This window comes from Micropterus salmoides, unplaced genomic scaffold (assembly GCF_014851395.1).
Source record: "Micropterus salmoides isolate LMB-PRFRI ecotype aquatic unplaced genomic scaffold, ASM1485139v1 Ms_hic_scaffold_20, whole genome shotgun sequence".
Taxonomy (NCBI): Eukaryota; Metazoa; Chordata; class Actinopteri; order Centrarchiformes; family Centrarchidae; genus Micropterus; species Micropterus salmoides.
Genome location: NW_024041151.1, coordinates 28958121 through 28976659, shown reverse-complemented (window position 1 = coordinate 28976659; position 18539 = coordinate 28958121). Strand labels below are relative to the sequence as shown.

Genomic DNA, 18539 nt, shown 5'->3' with positions numbered 1-18539 from the left:
TTATTGTTTTATGATGAGTATAAAACATAATATGGTGAATGGACAGAAGCAATCACCACTGACCATCATATCCTATTACAGAGACTCGAACGTTGAAATTTCATTAAAGGAACCGCTCTGAGCAATTTTAAGTCCTATTTATCAGATCTATCTCAGTTTGTCATGTTAACAATGAATCCTCCATGTGCGTCAAAGTTAGTCAGGGAGTTCCTCAAGGTTCTGTGCTTGGACAAATCCTTTTCACCTTATGTATGCTTCCTTTGGTCAAGATTATTACAAACACTCCATAAACTTTCATTGTTACGCAGATGATACCCATTTATATCTATCGATTAAACCAGATGAAACTAATCAGTTAGCTAAACTTCAAGCGTGCCTTAAAAAGTTAAAAGCCTGGATTGGTTCTCAAATCCTCAAACAACAATTTTCTCTTCAAGCTTTCATCCATGCTCAGTGTGGTACATACAACACTAAGGTTGAGTCAACCTTTCTCCATTTTAACAGGTTGTTAGTGTGATTTCTAAATTGCCAGCACCGGTGAATTGCTACAGTTGAGTTTAATTGCAAATTAAAGGAGCATCACATGCTGGAAATACATTTTTCATGATTTTGATGATCATGATTCAATAATTTTTGGAGTTATGTGTGGAATGTCTGCTTTTTTATGTTGTTCCAATGCAAACAAAAAAATAAACATGAGAATACCAAAGCATTTATAATTGCAACAGTTTTCAGGGAGAAGTAGTGCTTTACGTGACAGACATGCAGGGTTGCCCATATTTTCGGCCATGACTGTATGTAATATTGCAGAAATCAGGAATGTCTTGTCTGAAAATGATGCAGAAAAACTGATACATATGCATTTGTTACTTCTAGCCTGGATAATTGCAATTCCTTATCAGTCTGCCAAAATTAGTCCCTTAAGACCCTCCAGTTGATCCAGAGTGCTGCGGCACGTGTATTGACAAGAATATCTAACATCTGTAGACCATAACTGCTGGAGAAAATATGGGGATGGCAAGACATACCAGAACAAGTAACACAAAATGACCGATATCTCCTGAAAATAATGACTGCAGCAGCAAAGAAAGCAATCACTCAGAAATGACTGACCCACATACAATAGATAATTGGCTTAAAACCGTAAAAGAAAGCCTTGAGATGGAAAGTCTGACTTTGCCATGGAGATTGAGAAATGACTTATACAGCACCCGATGGTCAAAATGTAATTTGGCTTTCTTTTACTGTATACAGTGGGGCCAAAATGTATTTAGTCAGCCACTGATGCAAGTGCAAGTTCTCCTATCTCTAAGGATGAGCCCAGCCCCCCTGCGGGGGAAAGTCATGTAATTCATGTAATTCGTCATTGTATCTACAATCTCATTCTTTCGGACCGCTCATGACCATAGGTAAGGGTCGTAACGTTGATAGGCTGGTAAATCAAAGCTTTGCCTTCTGGCTCAACAACCTCTTCACCACAATGGTCCAGTACAGCCCCCACCATTACTGCTGATGCCGGACCAATCTGCCTATCCAGCTCACGCTCCATTTTACCTAATCTGGTGAGCGAGACCCCAAGATTCTTCATCTGATCACAGTTTGATGAAGCCAACAGAACTGCATCATCTGCTAAGAACAGAGAAGCAATACTGAGGTCCCCAAAACCAGATGCTGTCTTCTTCCTGGCTGCACCCCAAGATCCTGTCCAGGAAAAATCAAACTCAGGGAAAGGTACAACCCTGGCGGAGTCAAATTAAATACTGATGTATTTTTATTTTTATTTTTTACTTCCTGCAGAGAATAAGGACACACCTCTCACTTGGCTCGTAGCTACAGCCCAGTACTGCATACTCCTCTAGTGCCCCACCGCCCCCCACAGGGCTTCCAGGGGAACACCATTGTAAGCATTCTCCAAGTCAACAAAACCCATGTAAATGTATAGACTCCCCGCCAATCAACCTTGTGAGGGTGAAGCGCCATCTGACTTATTTTTTTAGTGATGTCCCTGTTTTTCCATATATCAATTATTTACTTGGTGAATACAATGTTATTATTGAGGACTAATTGACAACACCACTCAAATGAGACCAAAGTGTAATAAGCCAGAATTATTTTAGATCACTGATACAGTTTGATTAAAAGCAAAAAATTCTTACAGACTGATTTTTTATTTTCACACACATATTCCCTTTGTCTATCCTATCATTAATAAAATACAAAACATTAGGCACAATATCTAGAAAATAGGCATCATTTAAACATGTCCAACATGTAAATCAACACTGCTCATGAAGCTTAGAAGATTGTGCCAAAGGTTTCTTCAAAAAATATGTAAACATGGCTGTCATCAAAACATAACAGTTTACAAAACCACAAAGTTAGTAATATGATTATGTGGTGTCAGCAAGACACCACTCTATATGATCATTAAATCCAGCTGTAAAGCCTCACATGTAAACCTGTAACACATGACTTTTCATGTATTTTCCCAAAGTAGACCAAAGTTGATATAGTGAGCTTGTTAGCAAACGGTTATGGAGCATTATCATCATTAATTTAGGGGGGTATTTTTTTTTTGTCCAGCTGATCAATGCAAGTCTAATATTCACTCTTTTTTAGCTCTGTTCTTGGTCTCAACCACCTCCTATAAAATAAATATTTGGCTCGTCAGCCACTAAGTTCACTAACTAGCCTCTAACTGTGTCTGCTGTTTGGATTTTTTCTCTGAACAGCAGTGAGTTTGATTAGTAAATAACAGTAAAGTTGCAGCTGGACAGAGAAAAAAACTATATAAAGTCGAGGGGAGCCGATAATTCTCTGTAGATTCACGAGCTGCGACGCCTCTCACATTACACGTCATTTGATTTACTGTTATTATAAAAAAGAATTACAAATTACATTCATGCTTCAAAATTCACTCAGAATTGTAGAGTTAATGTTTAAGTGAGATGCTTTTTGAATCTACAGAAATTTAATTTCAATAGCTTAAGACGATTGGTTGGTTGTTTGTTTCATAGCTCTTATTACTGACTCCATATTCCAAATGTTCCTGCTAGCTTGCTACTGATGTTATCCAAGACACAGAGCTTCAACACAGTTCACATTGTGTCTTCACAACTTGTCAAGGTAGGAATAATCAACAGTATAACGTAGGAAATTATCTATAAATTTGATTTTATCATAGAAATCGTACCGGCTGGATTCCATTAAGGAAATACAAAGCTATTGTTATCAAACCAAGACATTGGATTCCTGTTATAAGAAGAACTGAGCCAGGAGGTTGGCCACGCCCAGCACTATCAGGAAACTGTGGAAGACGGCTGATGGCCAGCGAAGCTTTCCCTGCCTTTTCAGGGAGATCATGTGGACTAAGGCAGGAAAGACAAACACTAAAGCCAAGCCACATGTTGCTCCAGAAAACCTGCGAAGGGAGACATCAGTACAGAATATTCAGTACAGTATAACAACAGGTCAACTAGCGTGTTAAACTGACCACTAAGGGTGCGTCAAAAATACTGATAACAATTATGACCAATCACATCATCCTTTCATCTCCTTTTAAAGCTGTGCTCTAAAATCAAAGGAAAAAAAGTATATTTTGGGGGACAAACAAATTCTACAGATTCCCACTAGAAATCAAAACAGGTCCCTCTACGGAACCGAAGGATATGATCCAACTCAGAATGGACGCACACAAGAAAAGAAAGTTAAGATTAATTTCAGCACTGTATCAAGGATCGATCACTAATAAATACTCAATTAAATATTTCAAAAGTAAAATGGGAAAGAAAGCCTAGTCTAGATACATGTGGAAGATCAAACATTTACCAATTTACAGATGTGGATGGGAACACCGAGAATCTGATTTGTCAAGTAAAAAGGTAGTTAAATAGACGTCAGACAAGGGTCCCTTTGAGACATATATATTTTATTGCTTATTTATTATTTCACTGCCTACTTATTAATCTAATTTAGGGAGATTTATTTAAAATTTTAATTTGTTATCATTTTTTTAAATTTCTTACAAATATATACCATTTTCCATTTCATTGTAAATTTATTAATTTGTCTTTTTTATTTTTGTAATTATGAGCCATCTAGTCCTCGACAGTGTTGGGAAGGTTAGTTTGGGAATGTAATAAGTTACAGATTACAGGTTACTCCATTTAAAATGTAATAGTAGTGCAACTATTTCAATTACTTTATCAAAGTAATGTAAGTTATTACATTTAATTACTTTTCTACGTTTTTCATGAATGTTTTTCAACTGAAAGACAGCTTGAAAGGCAGTTTAACTGGCAGAAAAGGTGCCAGTTATGATATAACATCATAACAATCACACCACTTTGAAATTCCAACCACATAATGTTAAGTTCACTGCAGCCACAGATCTGCCTCTGTTGCCATCAGACACTACAATCATTTGGACTAATTCTAATTGATTTATTCATTATTAGCTATCAGACCGTATAAGTGGGCAGGGAAACAAGTTTAAACATACCTGATGATGGATCCAATGTTGGGATAAAACTTGGCCATCAGGACACCAGCTCCGACAATGAAGATGTTCAGCACCAGAACGTGGAAGAAACTAAAGAGAGACGATGTTAAAGCCTATGATATACTGAAAGACTGCACCGAAGACTGTCACAATACCATCTTATCTGTACAAATGTCACTGCACAAATATTAAAAATAATAAATATAAAACGAAAATCCGAATAACACAACATGTAATAAAATAAAAGTATCTACAGCTATAACAATACACATCCCTTAATCTATCAAACGTTTGACAGTTCAAAAATATCCAGACAATTAGACAAAGCTCCCTGTGAGTGGCAGGTAAATAAGCAGAACTCTAAAGCAAAGTAAAATACACACACATCACACGTTGATATTGGTGTTAGTAAACCGTTGCTTATTTACACGTCCTAATGACACAGAGCAACATCAGCATTCATTTGGAGTGGTGTTTATGTCACTTGATGGAAGTCCACCCTTCACTCTCTTTTAGCTCCACTGCAAATGGCTCCACTATGTTCACCAGCGAGTCTCTAACTGAGTCTGTCTGCTGTTTGCAGTCGAGCAGGTCGTGTACAGTGGCTTTATCAGAGCGTGTTCACTGTGCTGCTGTTGGAAACCCGGGATGATGAGAGCAGAGGTAGTGAGCAAGAAAACCAAAACAATGAGATAAAAGAGAGTCTAAAGAGCTCTATGGAACTGTAGGACTGACTTAAATTGATTCCACAACAGATGATTGCATTCATCATTATTACTATGAATCTCAAAAATCATGAAGTGGTATAGCCAGTTGTGTTTAGAGGTCACATAATGAGTTTACTGGAGATCCCCTGAGTGTAATCAGGAGGTGATAATGGATTTTTGGCCCAATACTAGAACAGGTAATATATCAGCTAATGCTAAAATGTATCGGTATCAGTGTATTTGTCAACTGAAAAATAACTCAGCTTACTATATTTTTACACAGTAAAATGTCCCATTCAGTAGATATCTAGGTCACTATTCTTTAATAATCCTTATCAAAACCATTTATCTGATGTGATTAGCAGCAGAGAACTCTCATTGATATCTGTACCAACCTCAAAAGGAATATTACTGGTAGGGCTATATTAAATACGCCTGAAAAAGTCTGTGATAACTATATTGAAAAGTACAGATTATAGAGGAAGAATCCATTTCCAAGGCACTTACTAATCCCTCAGTGTTCAGTATGGTCACTTTTTTAAAATCGAAAGATTATAAACAGATCTTTAACATAAGTCTGCCTTACAAACTAAGGTCCACATGTACTAATGCTTGTGGGACGCATGAAGCCCAGAAACAAGGAGTTATTTAGGGGTTGTACCAGAAAAGGTTTACATGGTTTCTTTTTTTTTTTTCCTTTTTTTTTAAACACCATATTTTTGTCATACTGCACATTGCTGGAGCTCCTTTTTTCAAAAAACATCTTTTCTCTACAAGATCTTTGTTGGGAGTTGCACATGCACAGTTCCTAGTTAAGGACTGCTAGCCAATCAGAAGCAGAGTAGGGCGGGTCATGAGAAGCCGGTAAACACGGCTTTGGTTCAGCTGTATATGTTCCCCTTACCAGCTCAGCAACATGGACTGGAGCAAGAGTTTCAGAGTGGTGAGTTATTAATCTGTAACATAAATATCTTTCATCCATAAAGTTTTAACTGAGCTCTGTCTCTACATCACAGGAACAACTTTATGTCCACTGACTGCCTGGAGGGTAGCTAGTGTTTGGAAGGGAGGAGAGGCAACTGACGGACACCTTGTCACTGTGTGCTGCAGCTCAGTGTGTTTTTGAGGGTGTGTCTGACTAGCCGCTATGCGAGCATTATGATGTGCATTTTGCTGTATCATCACAGGGAAGGGAGGGAAGCGGCTGGACTACAAACGAGCTGTTTTCAGGCAGTTCAGAGCAGAGTTTTCTGTGGGAGATGGGAACTCCCTTTGGGCTGGACTTTGGGCTTTTTCACTTTGCAAACCTAAAACATGCACAAAAAAGGTATATAACTCAATAAAAGGAGAGGGGAAAAGCCAAAAAGCAGAATATGACCTCTTTAAACAGGCACCACAAGCGGAGCGTGGTCAGCTCACTTGAGCTAAACTATATTATGGATATTTGTAGGATCCAGTCATGCATTTTTTACCACACAATTAAAATAAAAACACACTGTGGTGAAGAGAACTTCAGTGATAATATCCTTCAGTGTTACCCGGGGTAATGATTGCCAAATATCTGGCCCATCATCTGGACCCGCACCAAGTACCCCAACAGGGGGTAGACTGTGATCATCTGGAACAACAGGAAGGTCCGAGCCACAAACACCATCACATCACTGCTGGGGAAGTTATCTAAGAAGTTCTGTAGGAGAGAAGTAAGCACAGGAGGGTTTGTTTGACAAATCTGTAGGGAGGTTAGAGAATGTGACTGTGAATCTAATTAGTAATTGTTCCAGTCCTGATTTTTGTGATAAATCCTGAAGTGTGTTCACTTTTTTTCTTCATTAGCTGCTACCCTTTCAAGAACATAACTAAATGTTTGGGGACAATTGTTATGATGGCACTATCTCAACTACATTTTACTTCATCCATTTGAAATTAAATGTAAAATTGTGTTGCAGCTATTTTATCATAACTACTACTTCTGGCTTATAATCAAACTAGTTTAGAGGATATAAAATCAGTAAATGGATCCAGATATTCAACCGAAGACACACAGGTAGAATATTGTGTTGATTGAACTTATGTTCAACTTATTCTTATTATTAAACTTATATGGAAAAAAAACATGTACACCTCAGAAGAGATCACAAAAAAAAAACAAAAAGGGAAAATAAAATTCAAATAAAAACAAAAAGATAAATTTTAAATCTCACTGGTTCGATGCAGTCTTTGGTGAGAGGAGGTGAGGGAAAGGCAGCAAAGATCAACACTCCCACATACAGATAGGTCATCCCTACCAGAAGATAGGCCACAGACAGGTCCCGCACCTGGAAAACACCAAAACACAGTCACCTTAGACTCAGCATCACTTTACTTACTGCGTTTCCTGAGGTCAGTCAACCATGATGGGGAGGTTTGTCTTGGCTAAAATCTGTTGATATTTTATCTAAAGACTCTTTCCTTCCCATTTCTGAACTGGACATTAAAAGGCACCCTCATCACTGATGAAGTCTCACATAATTCTCTCTCCAAAACACAACAGGAAACAACTTGTGTTATCTGAACTAAGTCAGCATAGACCAGGTTACTACAGTGTAATGCATCTGTTTGCAGCGTGTGAAGCTGTGCAGGTTCATGGATGAGTAAGGCCCACATTGTTCTCTTGGTGTCGGTTGCTCTTCATTAATGTGATGATGCAGTTGTGCATGAAGAAGGCCAGCGTGAGGACACCGGTCAGCTGAGGGAAGAACACTCTGAACTCTGAAAGAACACAGAATAAGACAGAAATGATACATTTGTTACTGAACAGAAACAACCTGAAGTTGCACTGGTGCTCCTCTAGAGGCTGCAACATTCATTACTTCCCACAATCAAAAGGGATTCTTCCTTTGGGAGCATAACTTTCACACTCTGGCCCTAGGGTGGCACTAGAGAAAGTGAAAATGGAAAAGGTTCATCCTCTGGGAAGCATCAGTGGGCAGAGACCTGTTTAATGTCGACCTGCTGAATTACTATTATTATAGAGAAAGAATGTTTGCAAGATGGTGGAACTAGACAAGGTAGGGAAGATTTGATTTACTCTCAGGGAACTCTTATAAAGAAAACAGTATCAGTCTGGTCAGTAATGATCACACTGTCTGTCTGGAAGAGTTGGCCATCAAAAGGACTTACCAGGATCACCATCCACTATGCCAGAAGGGCAAAAATACTTCCTCTAGCATTACATCAACAGATTCAGTAACAAACCAATGTACACTCCGATCAGCTAAATACAACATCCCAATTTAGAGTCTTGATGTACGTTTATGATATAGTAAAGTTTTTAAATAAATATTCCATTGAGAACGTGGTGATAAATTTCACAAAATCAACATTGAGGTCATCACATTGATGAAAAATCTTGTGAAAATCTAATACTGCCATTAGATGCTGTGGAAAGACACATTAAGAAGCGTGACTAACTGCAGGAGGTTTACCTTGAACATAGAACTGGGTTTTGTCAAACCAGTGGAACTCCAGGTGGAAGCCGAGGCGGACAGCTTTAAAAGTGACCAGCGCAATCAGGTAGACCACTGATATGGTGCCTGGATGAAATGGAAGAATGGATGTTTGAATGATACAGCACATTCAGAAGAACAATAAAAGGATTTATTTGCCTGTAACCTGACGGGGGCGAGACATAGAAATGAAGATGAAATACAAAAAAATAAAAAATATAGATAAGACATTTTATTTCAAAATAATTGTTAGAATTTGAAGTTACCACAGAATGTATGTAAAAGCTCTGACACTGGTCAGAAGGCCAATAATAAAACCATGTTTATTACTGAGGTTATAGTTTAGAGTGAGAGGTGAGAGGTGTTTTACATTTACAAACATGAGGGGGGCCTCAGCGATAAACTTATGGTTGAATTAACACCTCTTTAAAGTTTCAAGAAAAAAACATTATATATCTTCATAAACATAGGATGTGGCAGAGCTGTTGTGCTGGATTGCGTTAGATTGTAGAGGTGTACCTGAAAACGTGTCCAAGGAGTGTATAAATCTCTGTATATAAGAATATTTGAATGCTGTGTAAAAAAAATTCAACATATAGTACATTTAAATACAGTACAGCCCCCAGCACATAAAACGTGTTTACCATATATCCTTGACATGCAGCGTGATTTACATATGTGGTTACCTCAGATGTTTCAGTCATAAATCCAACACACTCCAAAAAATTAAACTCCCAACAACTACCTGGCAGCCAAAAAAATGGATTAATGCAGCTTTAATCTTTAGCTACAACTCAAAGACAATCAAAGATCTAAAGAGGCACACTGGGATTTCTTAGAGCACCTAGTATTCCCCAAGGTCACTGCTGATGTTTCAAAACTGTCAACTGTGTTGACTTAAAAAAAAAAAAATAAAAAAACAGAGTGAGAAAGAAATTCTGGATGCTTTTTTAACCCCAAGAAAACACATTGCCTTCTGATTTATCACAAACACTGCTACCCACTCTTCGTATCATTGCTCTGTCTTACCCAAGAAGGTGAACCTTGCGAAGAAGGAGGCTGAGCGGAAGCTGAGCAGCGGCAGCAGCAGGATGATGAGGTAGAGGGGGATGGTGTTGGTTTTGCTCCACCAGTGTTCAAAAGTCCCATTTCCACTGTTACCAAAGAAAAGTTTGCCAGTGTGGTTTCCTTCAGGGTCAGTGTTTGGGTATGGACAGATGACTGGTGAACAAAACCAACAAAGCATTACTCTCCAGGCAGTCGGTTTACTTACTAAATTCTTAAGACTGTAAATTATGCAGCCCAGAAATGGGGGTACATTTACCTATATAAAATGAAAAACAATATAATTTAAAATTGATTTAGCGAACCTGAAAAGATAGTTGTGATATCTTAATTGACAGATCTGATGTCATTTCTGAGATCTTTACAAATATTGATCGGTCATTAGTTTTAGGATTTTTGATTAAGATAAAAAACTGTAACAGAACAGGAACAGTACCAATTTATATGACAGAAATGTAGAAACACATTCAAAAGGTCTCACACACAGTCCAGGTTCACACAGTGATACTGTTTGGAGTAAAGCAGCCGTCCTCCAGATCCGTCCCATCCCAAATTCCATTTTTTTCTGGAGAGTTTCCTCTGTCCTGTCATGTCACGTTTTTTGATGAGACCCGAGACTCATTTTTTTATTGCGCGCATGGAAATGTTTAAAATGACTTACTTTCGTGATTAGAGTGGCTGCTGGCAGTCGTTAAAGAAAACACTCATCCAGCAGTAAAACACAAAATAAAGAAACCAGTGTAGGGGAGAGATGTGACCCACGACCGGTTCATTCATAGTTTCTAATAACGTAGCGCAGTGAGGATCCAGACGTTTCACAGAGGAGACAGCTTCTGTCTGTCTGTTAACAGACTCCAGTCTGCTTTACTGATTAACCCCAGAGCTGCAGAGTAACATAGGCTTCATGACCAGAGACATCCCCCTCTCTGCTGTGAGTCTGCCATTCATCCAGTCAATTGATGTTTTTTTATAGTGCACGATGGATCCGCTAATATAATAGCAATGTGCCAAGGTGCAAGTGCTCCTAGCTTTTAAAACGGAATGGGAGAGGACACTCTGATTGGTGTATTGCACGTTACGCCAAAACACACCCATGACTAATTCACAGGCTGAGTACAACCCTTTTGAACCATGTTCACGCCCCAAATGCAACTTCCATATGCGATTCACGCCATGCGCTTAGATTGTTAAAATAGGCCCCCAAATCTTTGGTTGTCAATCCGAAAGGGTGGTCCCAGATCTGTGAGATATGTCCACAGTCAGCAAAAAGTCACAATTGAAAGTAGGGCTGGGCGATAAAACGATAATTATTGCGTTCAATTTTCCTCGATATAAATATATGTTCAATCAGTGTTCAATATAATCCCTATTTGAAAGTTGGATCATTGAAGAGGCTTACCTTTATCTGAGCCGTTGGTTCCAAACTCTGAATCTGACATGCTGACATTGTGAGCATAGTCTGTGGACCAGAGAGGAAACCACAAGATCAAAGAGATGCAACCACTAATAATTTACCATCTCTCTGCACAAAACAACCAGGAGTTCTGATGCGTTCTCTCAACAGTGCTATGAATTCACTTTCTCGACAGACAGAGCCACCCATCCACACCACCTTTCTCTGCATTTGGTATATCTTCTACAGAGACCACCAGCGCAGCATTTGAAAAGTCCTGATGTGTAGTTCCATTATATTTGCAGTAAATAACCTATGATACATCTGACCATATAAACTAGTTAATGTGTAATGCAATCTAACAAATGTCAGCTCAATACAGAATCACATTCTTGAAAGGTTTTGCAATACTCTCATTGTGTCTTGCCTTGCTAGGTATCTGTCACTGTATATAGGGACAGAACACACAGATTCAACTTTGAATATAAAGGTGTGGTACGCATTGTACAGACAGAAGTGGCCCAGGTACAGTGGCCAGGGAGTGTCTTGATGCGAGCCAGATACTAATGTGTGTTGTCTTCGCTTGAACAATCGACCAAACAGAACTTTCTGGTACTAAAAAAAAGCATTGTGACTTACTGTAGATAAACTGTCCAGTGTTGAAGAGGAAGTTGGACATGAGGACCCAGTAAACCACCATGGCCCCAACGAGTGACACCATCGAGAAGACCAAGCTGGACCACTGGCCAAACTTGCCAAAGTAGTGCCTACAAACATCAGGGAATTCCCAGTCGGATGTGTCCACGTAGGCTGGACAGAACAAAGAACGAACAGAGAAGTCAAGATCTGGTTCTTTGGTAAAAAGTCAAAAAGGTACAACCATGTGGACAAAAAAAAAAAAAGTATGGCTGTAAAGGGTATATACTGTAGAACCCCCCCAAAGCCCCCCCACACTAATTAAATTCCAACCAGTTAGGATAACTTTGTGGCCACCGTTAGCAGATGAATTTACAGCATTTCAAACCATAGTGCTTCTGGACTTACGTATTGCCTTTGGTGATTTGAGGACTATGTAACAACAGTAGAGCATGAGCAGGCCTGTGAAGATGAGGATGAGGATCCCCAGAGTGAAACCGGCCTAAAGGGACAAACACAACCCTGACTATTCAGTTTTGGTCCTGTAAGGCAAATGTAACGTGCATACATCCATCCAGCCGATCATGCTGCTGAGGTCAATACAAAACGGGTCATTTTAGATGAGGACATGAAGTATGTGGAGTAAAGAAAATCACCTGCTTTATACCCCAAGGTATGCTGAGTATAGAGGTGCCCATCATTGTGTTCCATACCGCAAATCTGCGAAGAAAGAGAAGCAGTCAAACACATTCACTGGCGTACTTTTAGCTCAGGTTGATCTCACTCGATGAGGCTGACAGGGCTTACATGGTGATGATACTGGGGTTTTTCGAGGAGTGGTCGCTGCCGGTCACCTTGAAAGCTGTCCCCAGAGGGCTGTAGATGTAGATATCCTCTGGTCCGGGGATCACATGGTTGGGAGGACTCTGGATGGGAAAGAAAAAGCCAGATACTAAAGATGAATACATCACCTCAGTCAAATACATCTGAGATAAAAGATGTATAATCTCATCGCTATTGTATGTAGGTACGGGCCCTTAACGAATGGGGCCATGGTCAGGATAATCCATCGATGGCTTTAACGCCTAACTAGGTAGTGAGTCGACCTACTAGCAGTCTGTCAGAAGAGCCCGTCAGTCTGCTGTAGTAATGGACTCTGCTGTTGAGGATGGCAGCCTCAGCAGAGACCCTCTCCTGCGGGTCATCATCTACGATGTTCCGGGGTTCTACGTAGAACGGCCTAGACGAAGCAGACAGAAACACATGACGTCATTTCTAACAATATTCAATCTGTCAAACGATTTTAGTTTAAGTCATACAAAACGCCGAACCTTCTCCATATTTAGCTTCTCTAATATGAAGATTTGCTGTTCTTCCATTTCAGATCACTGTGAAAATTAAAATTGTTATATACACGTCACTAAATTTTAATTATACAGAACACAAATACAAAGCCTGCTTGTCTTGTTTTGACCCTGAACATGTCTTGACAGAAGTATTCACACACTAAAACAAACATGCAAGTGTCTGTGACTTCCTGGAAAGGAGCCTTTGTTATGCAACGCTTTACCTGCTAGAAAGCTAGTTGGTCACTGTGAAATACCGAACTGGATTAAAATTCACACAAGCTGCTACTGCTAAGGTGGTGGCAAAGACACACGCACAGCTAACACCTTACTATTTGCTTGTCCAGTGAATTCCAGGAAGCCCAACTTGTAGAAACCACGTTGTTTCATATGGTGCAAACACTGCCAGAAAAGACAAACATGCTCGGTGTAGGTCAGCCCAGCTGACCAGGGTCCATGCTGTCCATGCACAAGCCATTTGTGTGTTTATAACTGATACTGGTACAATGCCCAGAAATCTTAAATATTATAATATTGTAAATATAACCCAGCGTTTGGCTTTCTGTTGTCTCGTATTAAATGACTCCTTATGGCTCTGCACCCACTCAATTCATCTGTTAAACAACATGAACCTGTGAGCAGCGTTACGTCACCGGAGAGACATATTATTCTCTGTCATGTGCACACAAGCTCAGTGCTGGTTAAGTACTGCACATTGATTGGTGTAGTGTTTCAGTGTAATGTACCTTTTAGCCCTGAAGTCCAGCGAGTCTGTGGAGCCTCTGTGTGAGTAGCTCTCTCCAGTCTGCTCGGAGGTCAGCAGAGGGCTGCAGTCGTCATCCATGATGCCTCTGACTTTCAGCTAAAGCCTCTCGGGTCTCATCACCTGACTGAGGAAATATGTGATAAAATCTAGTCACACGCCGTCACAGAGCTACCCATCAAGTTCATACAGTTAACCCTGCTGTGTCATTTCTGACTTGGGAATGTGTTGTTCAAGCTTCCAGGTAGCCACTGGTTCCCCACTCGCTTGAGCATTCTGTGTAAATCTACCTGCAGAGACTTGAAAACTGGGTTATCCAGAACAGTGAATATTGTGTCTGCTGGAGTATTTGATTCTTGCATGTTTTAAATCTCTGGAAGCTGTTTTATGACAAGACAATTATGACACCCATTAGTCCCTAGAATATTACATGGCCTCAGCCCCAAGTGTGTGTGCACATTGTGTGTGTTTAGAATTATGAAGCATGGATGATCAAAATGACCTGAAATCATGAAGGAAATCAGTATTTTGCACCACTGCCAGGCCTAGGCTACCACAGCCTAGAAGATTTTATGTATTTAGGCATTCAACTGGAAACAGCTAAGAAGAAATTTGCCTGACTAATCAACTCCTCACTATTTTTAAATAATTAGACGATACTTTGCATCATTCAAACATGTGCTTGTAAAAGTCACTGTACTAGCTGCTCTTGTCAATAAGATATTAATTGTTGCTTATTAATGGAAACAGGTGGTATCTATTTGAAACTATTTATTTGCAGCTGTGTGTTTTGTTGTAGCTGTTGTAGTAATGACGTTGATTCCGTCATCGTCACTGTCGAGGTTTTTGAACTTGATTTTTGTTTTGGGATCAGAAGTCAGCCTCTTTCTGGAGGGGAGCGTCTGAAACGCGCTGTCTCCAGGGTGGGAGGGGTCGGCCACTATCTTTCCTGCTTGCGTCAGAGTCCTGGAGGAGTAGGCTACAGGTCCTGGACGGATGGTAGATTCCAGCCAATCACCTTCTCTGCAGAGAGACTGATATGCTGCAGCCTGCCCTTGTCCCTGGTGGTGGCAGCAAAGTACCAGATGGTGATGGAAGAGGTGTAGAAGTGCACCATCATTGTCTTTGGCAGTTTGAACCTCTTCAGCTGCCGCAGGAAGTACATCCTCCGCTGGGCTTTCGTGGAGGGAGGGGATGTACAGTTCTCACTTGAGATCCTGGGTGATGATGGTGCCCAGGAAGCAGAAGAACTCCACAGTGTCAACTGTCAGAAATATTTTCCCAGCTTCACGGGCTGCCTCCTGTCAGACAGGAAGTCTGTGATCCACCTGCAGGTGGAGTCAGCCTGCGGCAGAGCTGGGTTGATGGTGTTGAAGGCGGAGATGAAATCCACAAACTGGCGACGAGTCCAGCTGCTGGAGGATGAAGTGGAGAGCCATGTTTGCTGCAGGGGGGTCCAGGAGTGGGTCTGTGATCGACTGCATTCCTCCTTCCTCTACCTACATTTAGCAATGAAAGGCCACGGCATACCTACAGATCAGGGCCTGTATTCATCAAGCTTCTCAAAGTGCCATTTTAGTCTTAAGTGCTGATAATTCATGAAATTTACTCCTACTTTTAAACTTAAGAATAAAAGCAAGTTATCAAATTTCTTAAAGCTCTCCCAATTATTTAAGACAGCTCCAGAGGTCTCAAGTGGTTAGGAGCTGCCCCCCCCCCCCCTAATCCAACAGAAGCAAACACAGTTCACGCAAATAGCCGGCTTCACAGGAGCAGTAGGCGCATTTGATGGCGCTCGTATAAAGATAAACTCTTTTATATTTCATTTATTAATGTGTAGGCCTATACCATAATGTATTATCTTGAAAATTCTTTATTGTTGAATGTGTGTTGAATATAAACTCCTCAGGAATTTCACCAGTCAATGTGAATTTATCTGAGAATATTCTTAAAGAAGGAAATCTCTTCAGTGATTGGTCCTTGGCGACATCGTCATCTAAAATCCTGTTTGCGGCACAGCAAAGTGTCGTGAATCAGGACTAAGACTGACACTTAAGATTTAGTCCTACACTTCACTCAAATTAGGACCATCATGCTTAATAACTAACTTTTAAGCACAGCTTTGAGCCAAGAATTGTTTTACTTTTAAGTCAGTTCTTAGCAGCGTTCTTATGAGTCATTCTGAGAAGCTTGATAAATACAGGCCCAGATTACTGTCCATCTTCCACATGGCTCTACAGTTATTACAAAGTTTCTGTGATTTATACTGTTTTGGTGAAAGCCTCCCCCTTAACTACACTGTGGATAACTTCATCCAGTCTTCTGCCACCTCTCCCTCGCCTCACAAACAGAGGACTTCAGTACTGCCACAGAGCACAACAATGCAATTTCTGTATTGGGGTAAATGATTGACACCTCCAAAGAGATGATCACTAGTCCTATGATAATTATCATCATTAATATTACTATCATTATCAGTACCATTGTTGATTTTCTGTACCACTACTACTTTTACTGTTTGTATTTCTGTGTGGATACTGAGCTGGAAAGTGCAATAAGAACTTTTCTTATGAATTGGCACTATATAAATAAATTGAACAATGTTAAAATGTCATGGCCTCAATTATTTGCTGGTTGGAAACATTTTGAATGCATTTCATATTTGACACACACTCGTTGCCGCTTCTGTAACACCATATTCTGACATACTAAAGACCCGTGTGATAGACTTTCCCTTAAACCACGTGTGCAGTAGCTTTAAATGATCCAGTGGCGTTAAAGTGATTTCTAGAGAACACAGAAACTGGGTTTACACTAAACCACAGACACACTTAACCTGCGCCTCGCTGGACACAGAAATAGGTTTTATAGGATTTTGGTCCACACAAAATAAAAACCTTAAACTGCATCTAGGATAATTACAGAGCGACAGCCGCATTATGTCTGTACTTGATCTGTCTGCTTGTTTATAGACAGTTAACAATAAATATCTGATCAGTTCATAGTGTTTGTTCATTTGGGTTTTCATAGTATAGTACTTGAACTAATAATCTTAACGCAGAGTAAAGAGTAGATGCAAACCACACATTTCTCCATAAAGCCTACAGGTATACATGTCATATGGGTGTGGCAATCATAGTGAAACATTTAGAACCTGACAAAGATCCAATGACTGTGTCTACATTTGTGGTTTGTGTGCAAGTGTCACTCTTTCCATAAACATAAGTATCGCTCCTGGCAAGCCCTGCAAGACCTCTCTGCAGCTCCACAGGTCAAAGGTCAGTTTCGTCAACAGAACAGAATCTGGTGTGCTGCTAACCCAGGATCAACCCCTCTCTCTGGGTGAGATGAGCAGGTTTAATGTAAAACCTGATCCCGTTAGAATGAGCCAGCTGCTGTAGCATTAGGTAGGGGGGGGGGGGGTCCTGGCACCTACCCACCTGGGCTGCTGCTTTCTCAGTGACATCAGGTGGCCTTCTGCACAGGTTCCCTAACATCACGTCACAACACAACAAGCCCAGGAAGAAAACACACCGTCAGGCAAACGCGTCGCCTTCAGTCTGCCTACCCCATCACGTTTTAACCCGCAGCGCGCGCTTTAAGGACACGTAGAGACATTAAAAAATAAAGTGCTGAGTCTGCATGAGAGATTTAGCTAACTTAAGCAAAAACAAATGTGACGTTAGCCGCTTTTTATCGGATGCGACTTCCTGTTCCAGTTGTCCCCAACATTACCGACAATGGCTTCACTAAATAACCTCACTAATTAGCGTGGCAGGCCACAGACTAATGAGCCAGACATGCTGTCACTTTAGCACAGCTGTGAGGTCATTTAAAGCAGCAGCTGAAGTCCGTACCAGTCTGCAGTTGAAGCGCTCCTTCCTCCTGTCTTCAGCTCATCTCAGCTCAGATGTGTCAGCAGATGTTAGAACCAGCAGGCCGGACTAACGTTAATGACCCCGAAACGACTCACTGTCCCAGAGAGGACACAGCCGGGTAAACAGCTGCCTGTCCCCGGTCCCAGCTCCCAGCTTATATACAGCCTACGGTCCCAGGTCCCAGGTCCCAGGTCCCAGCTTATATACAGCCTACGGTCCCAGCCCGAACACTGAGTAAACACGGTCTGTCAAAGGAACGCTTTTATGTGCTTCTTCTTCTATTGTTTCATGTCCGGTTGCAACCATTGCTTACTAGGTGCATACCGCCACCTACTGTACTGAAGTATGTAGCATGATACTACTTTCCATCATAAATATACATTTTTATAATATAACACTAGTCCTTCAGGTATTCCACAACAGCTTTCTGTGTGTCCTGTACCCCCTCTGCAGTTGTTCCCAGTACACCCTCCTGTTGCTTTTATGTTTGGTCTTCTACTTCACTTTATTTCCTCTTCCTTCTTCTTCTTCTTCTGACGGGTTTGTAAGCTGCATTAGGGCCACCTCCCTAGCTGCAAAGTGTGTGTGTGTGTGTGTGTGTGTGTGTGAGGACTGATGGATGTAATCTCACAACAGAGAGACACAATGCAAGTTCTGCCCATGTTGGACCTTGACCTGAAGCGTTGATTGTTGCTACTCCTTGATCTGACATTTACCTAGTGCATGCTGCCACTCCTGATCTCTGATTAACAGAAGTAAAAAGAG

The 18539-nt window shown here is 40.6% G+C and overlaps 1 protein-coding gene across 2 annotated transcripts; it reads right to left on the bottom strand.

Annotated features, from left to right (window-relative positions):
- Positions 1-1748: 1748 nt before the first annotated feature.
- slc38a9 (solute carrier family 38 member 9) lies at positions 1749-18028 on the bottom strand. Of its 2 annotated transcripts, XM_038733300.1 has the most exons (15): positions 17754-18028; positions 13880-14023; positions 12898-13027; positions 12595-12713; positions 12444-12507; positions 12196-12289; positions 11791-11961; positions 11158-11217; positions 9723-9914; positions 8673-8780; positions 7850-7956; positions 7410-7523; positions 6747-6895; positions 4502-4591; positions 1749-3421 (listed from the first exon to the last, which is right to left on the bottom strand). In XM_038733300.1, the coding sequence occupies exons 2-15, from the start codon at positions 13975-13977 to the stop codon at positions 3256-3258; spliced, it is 1662 nt and encodes a 553-aa protein (XP_038589228.1). In that variant the 5' UTR covers positions 13978-14023; positions 17754-18028; the 3' UTR covers positions 1749-3255. The 2 variants fall into 2 exon arrangements, with proteins under 2 accessions (XP_038589228.1, XP_038589229.1); XM_038733301.1 differs by lacking the exon at positions 9723-9914.
- Positions 18029-18539: the final 511 nt, after the last annotated feature.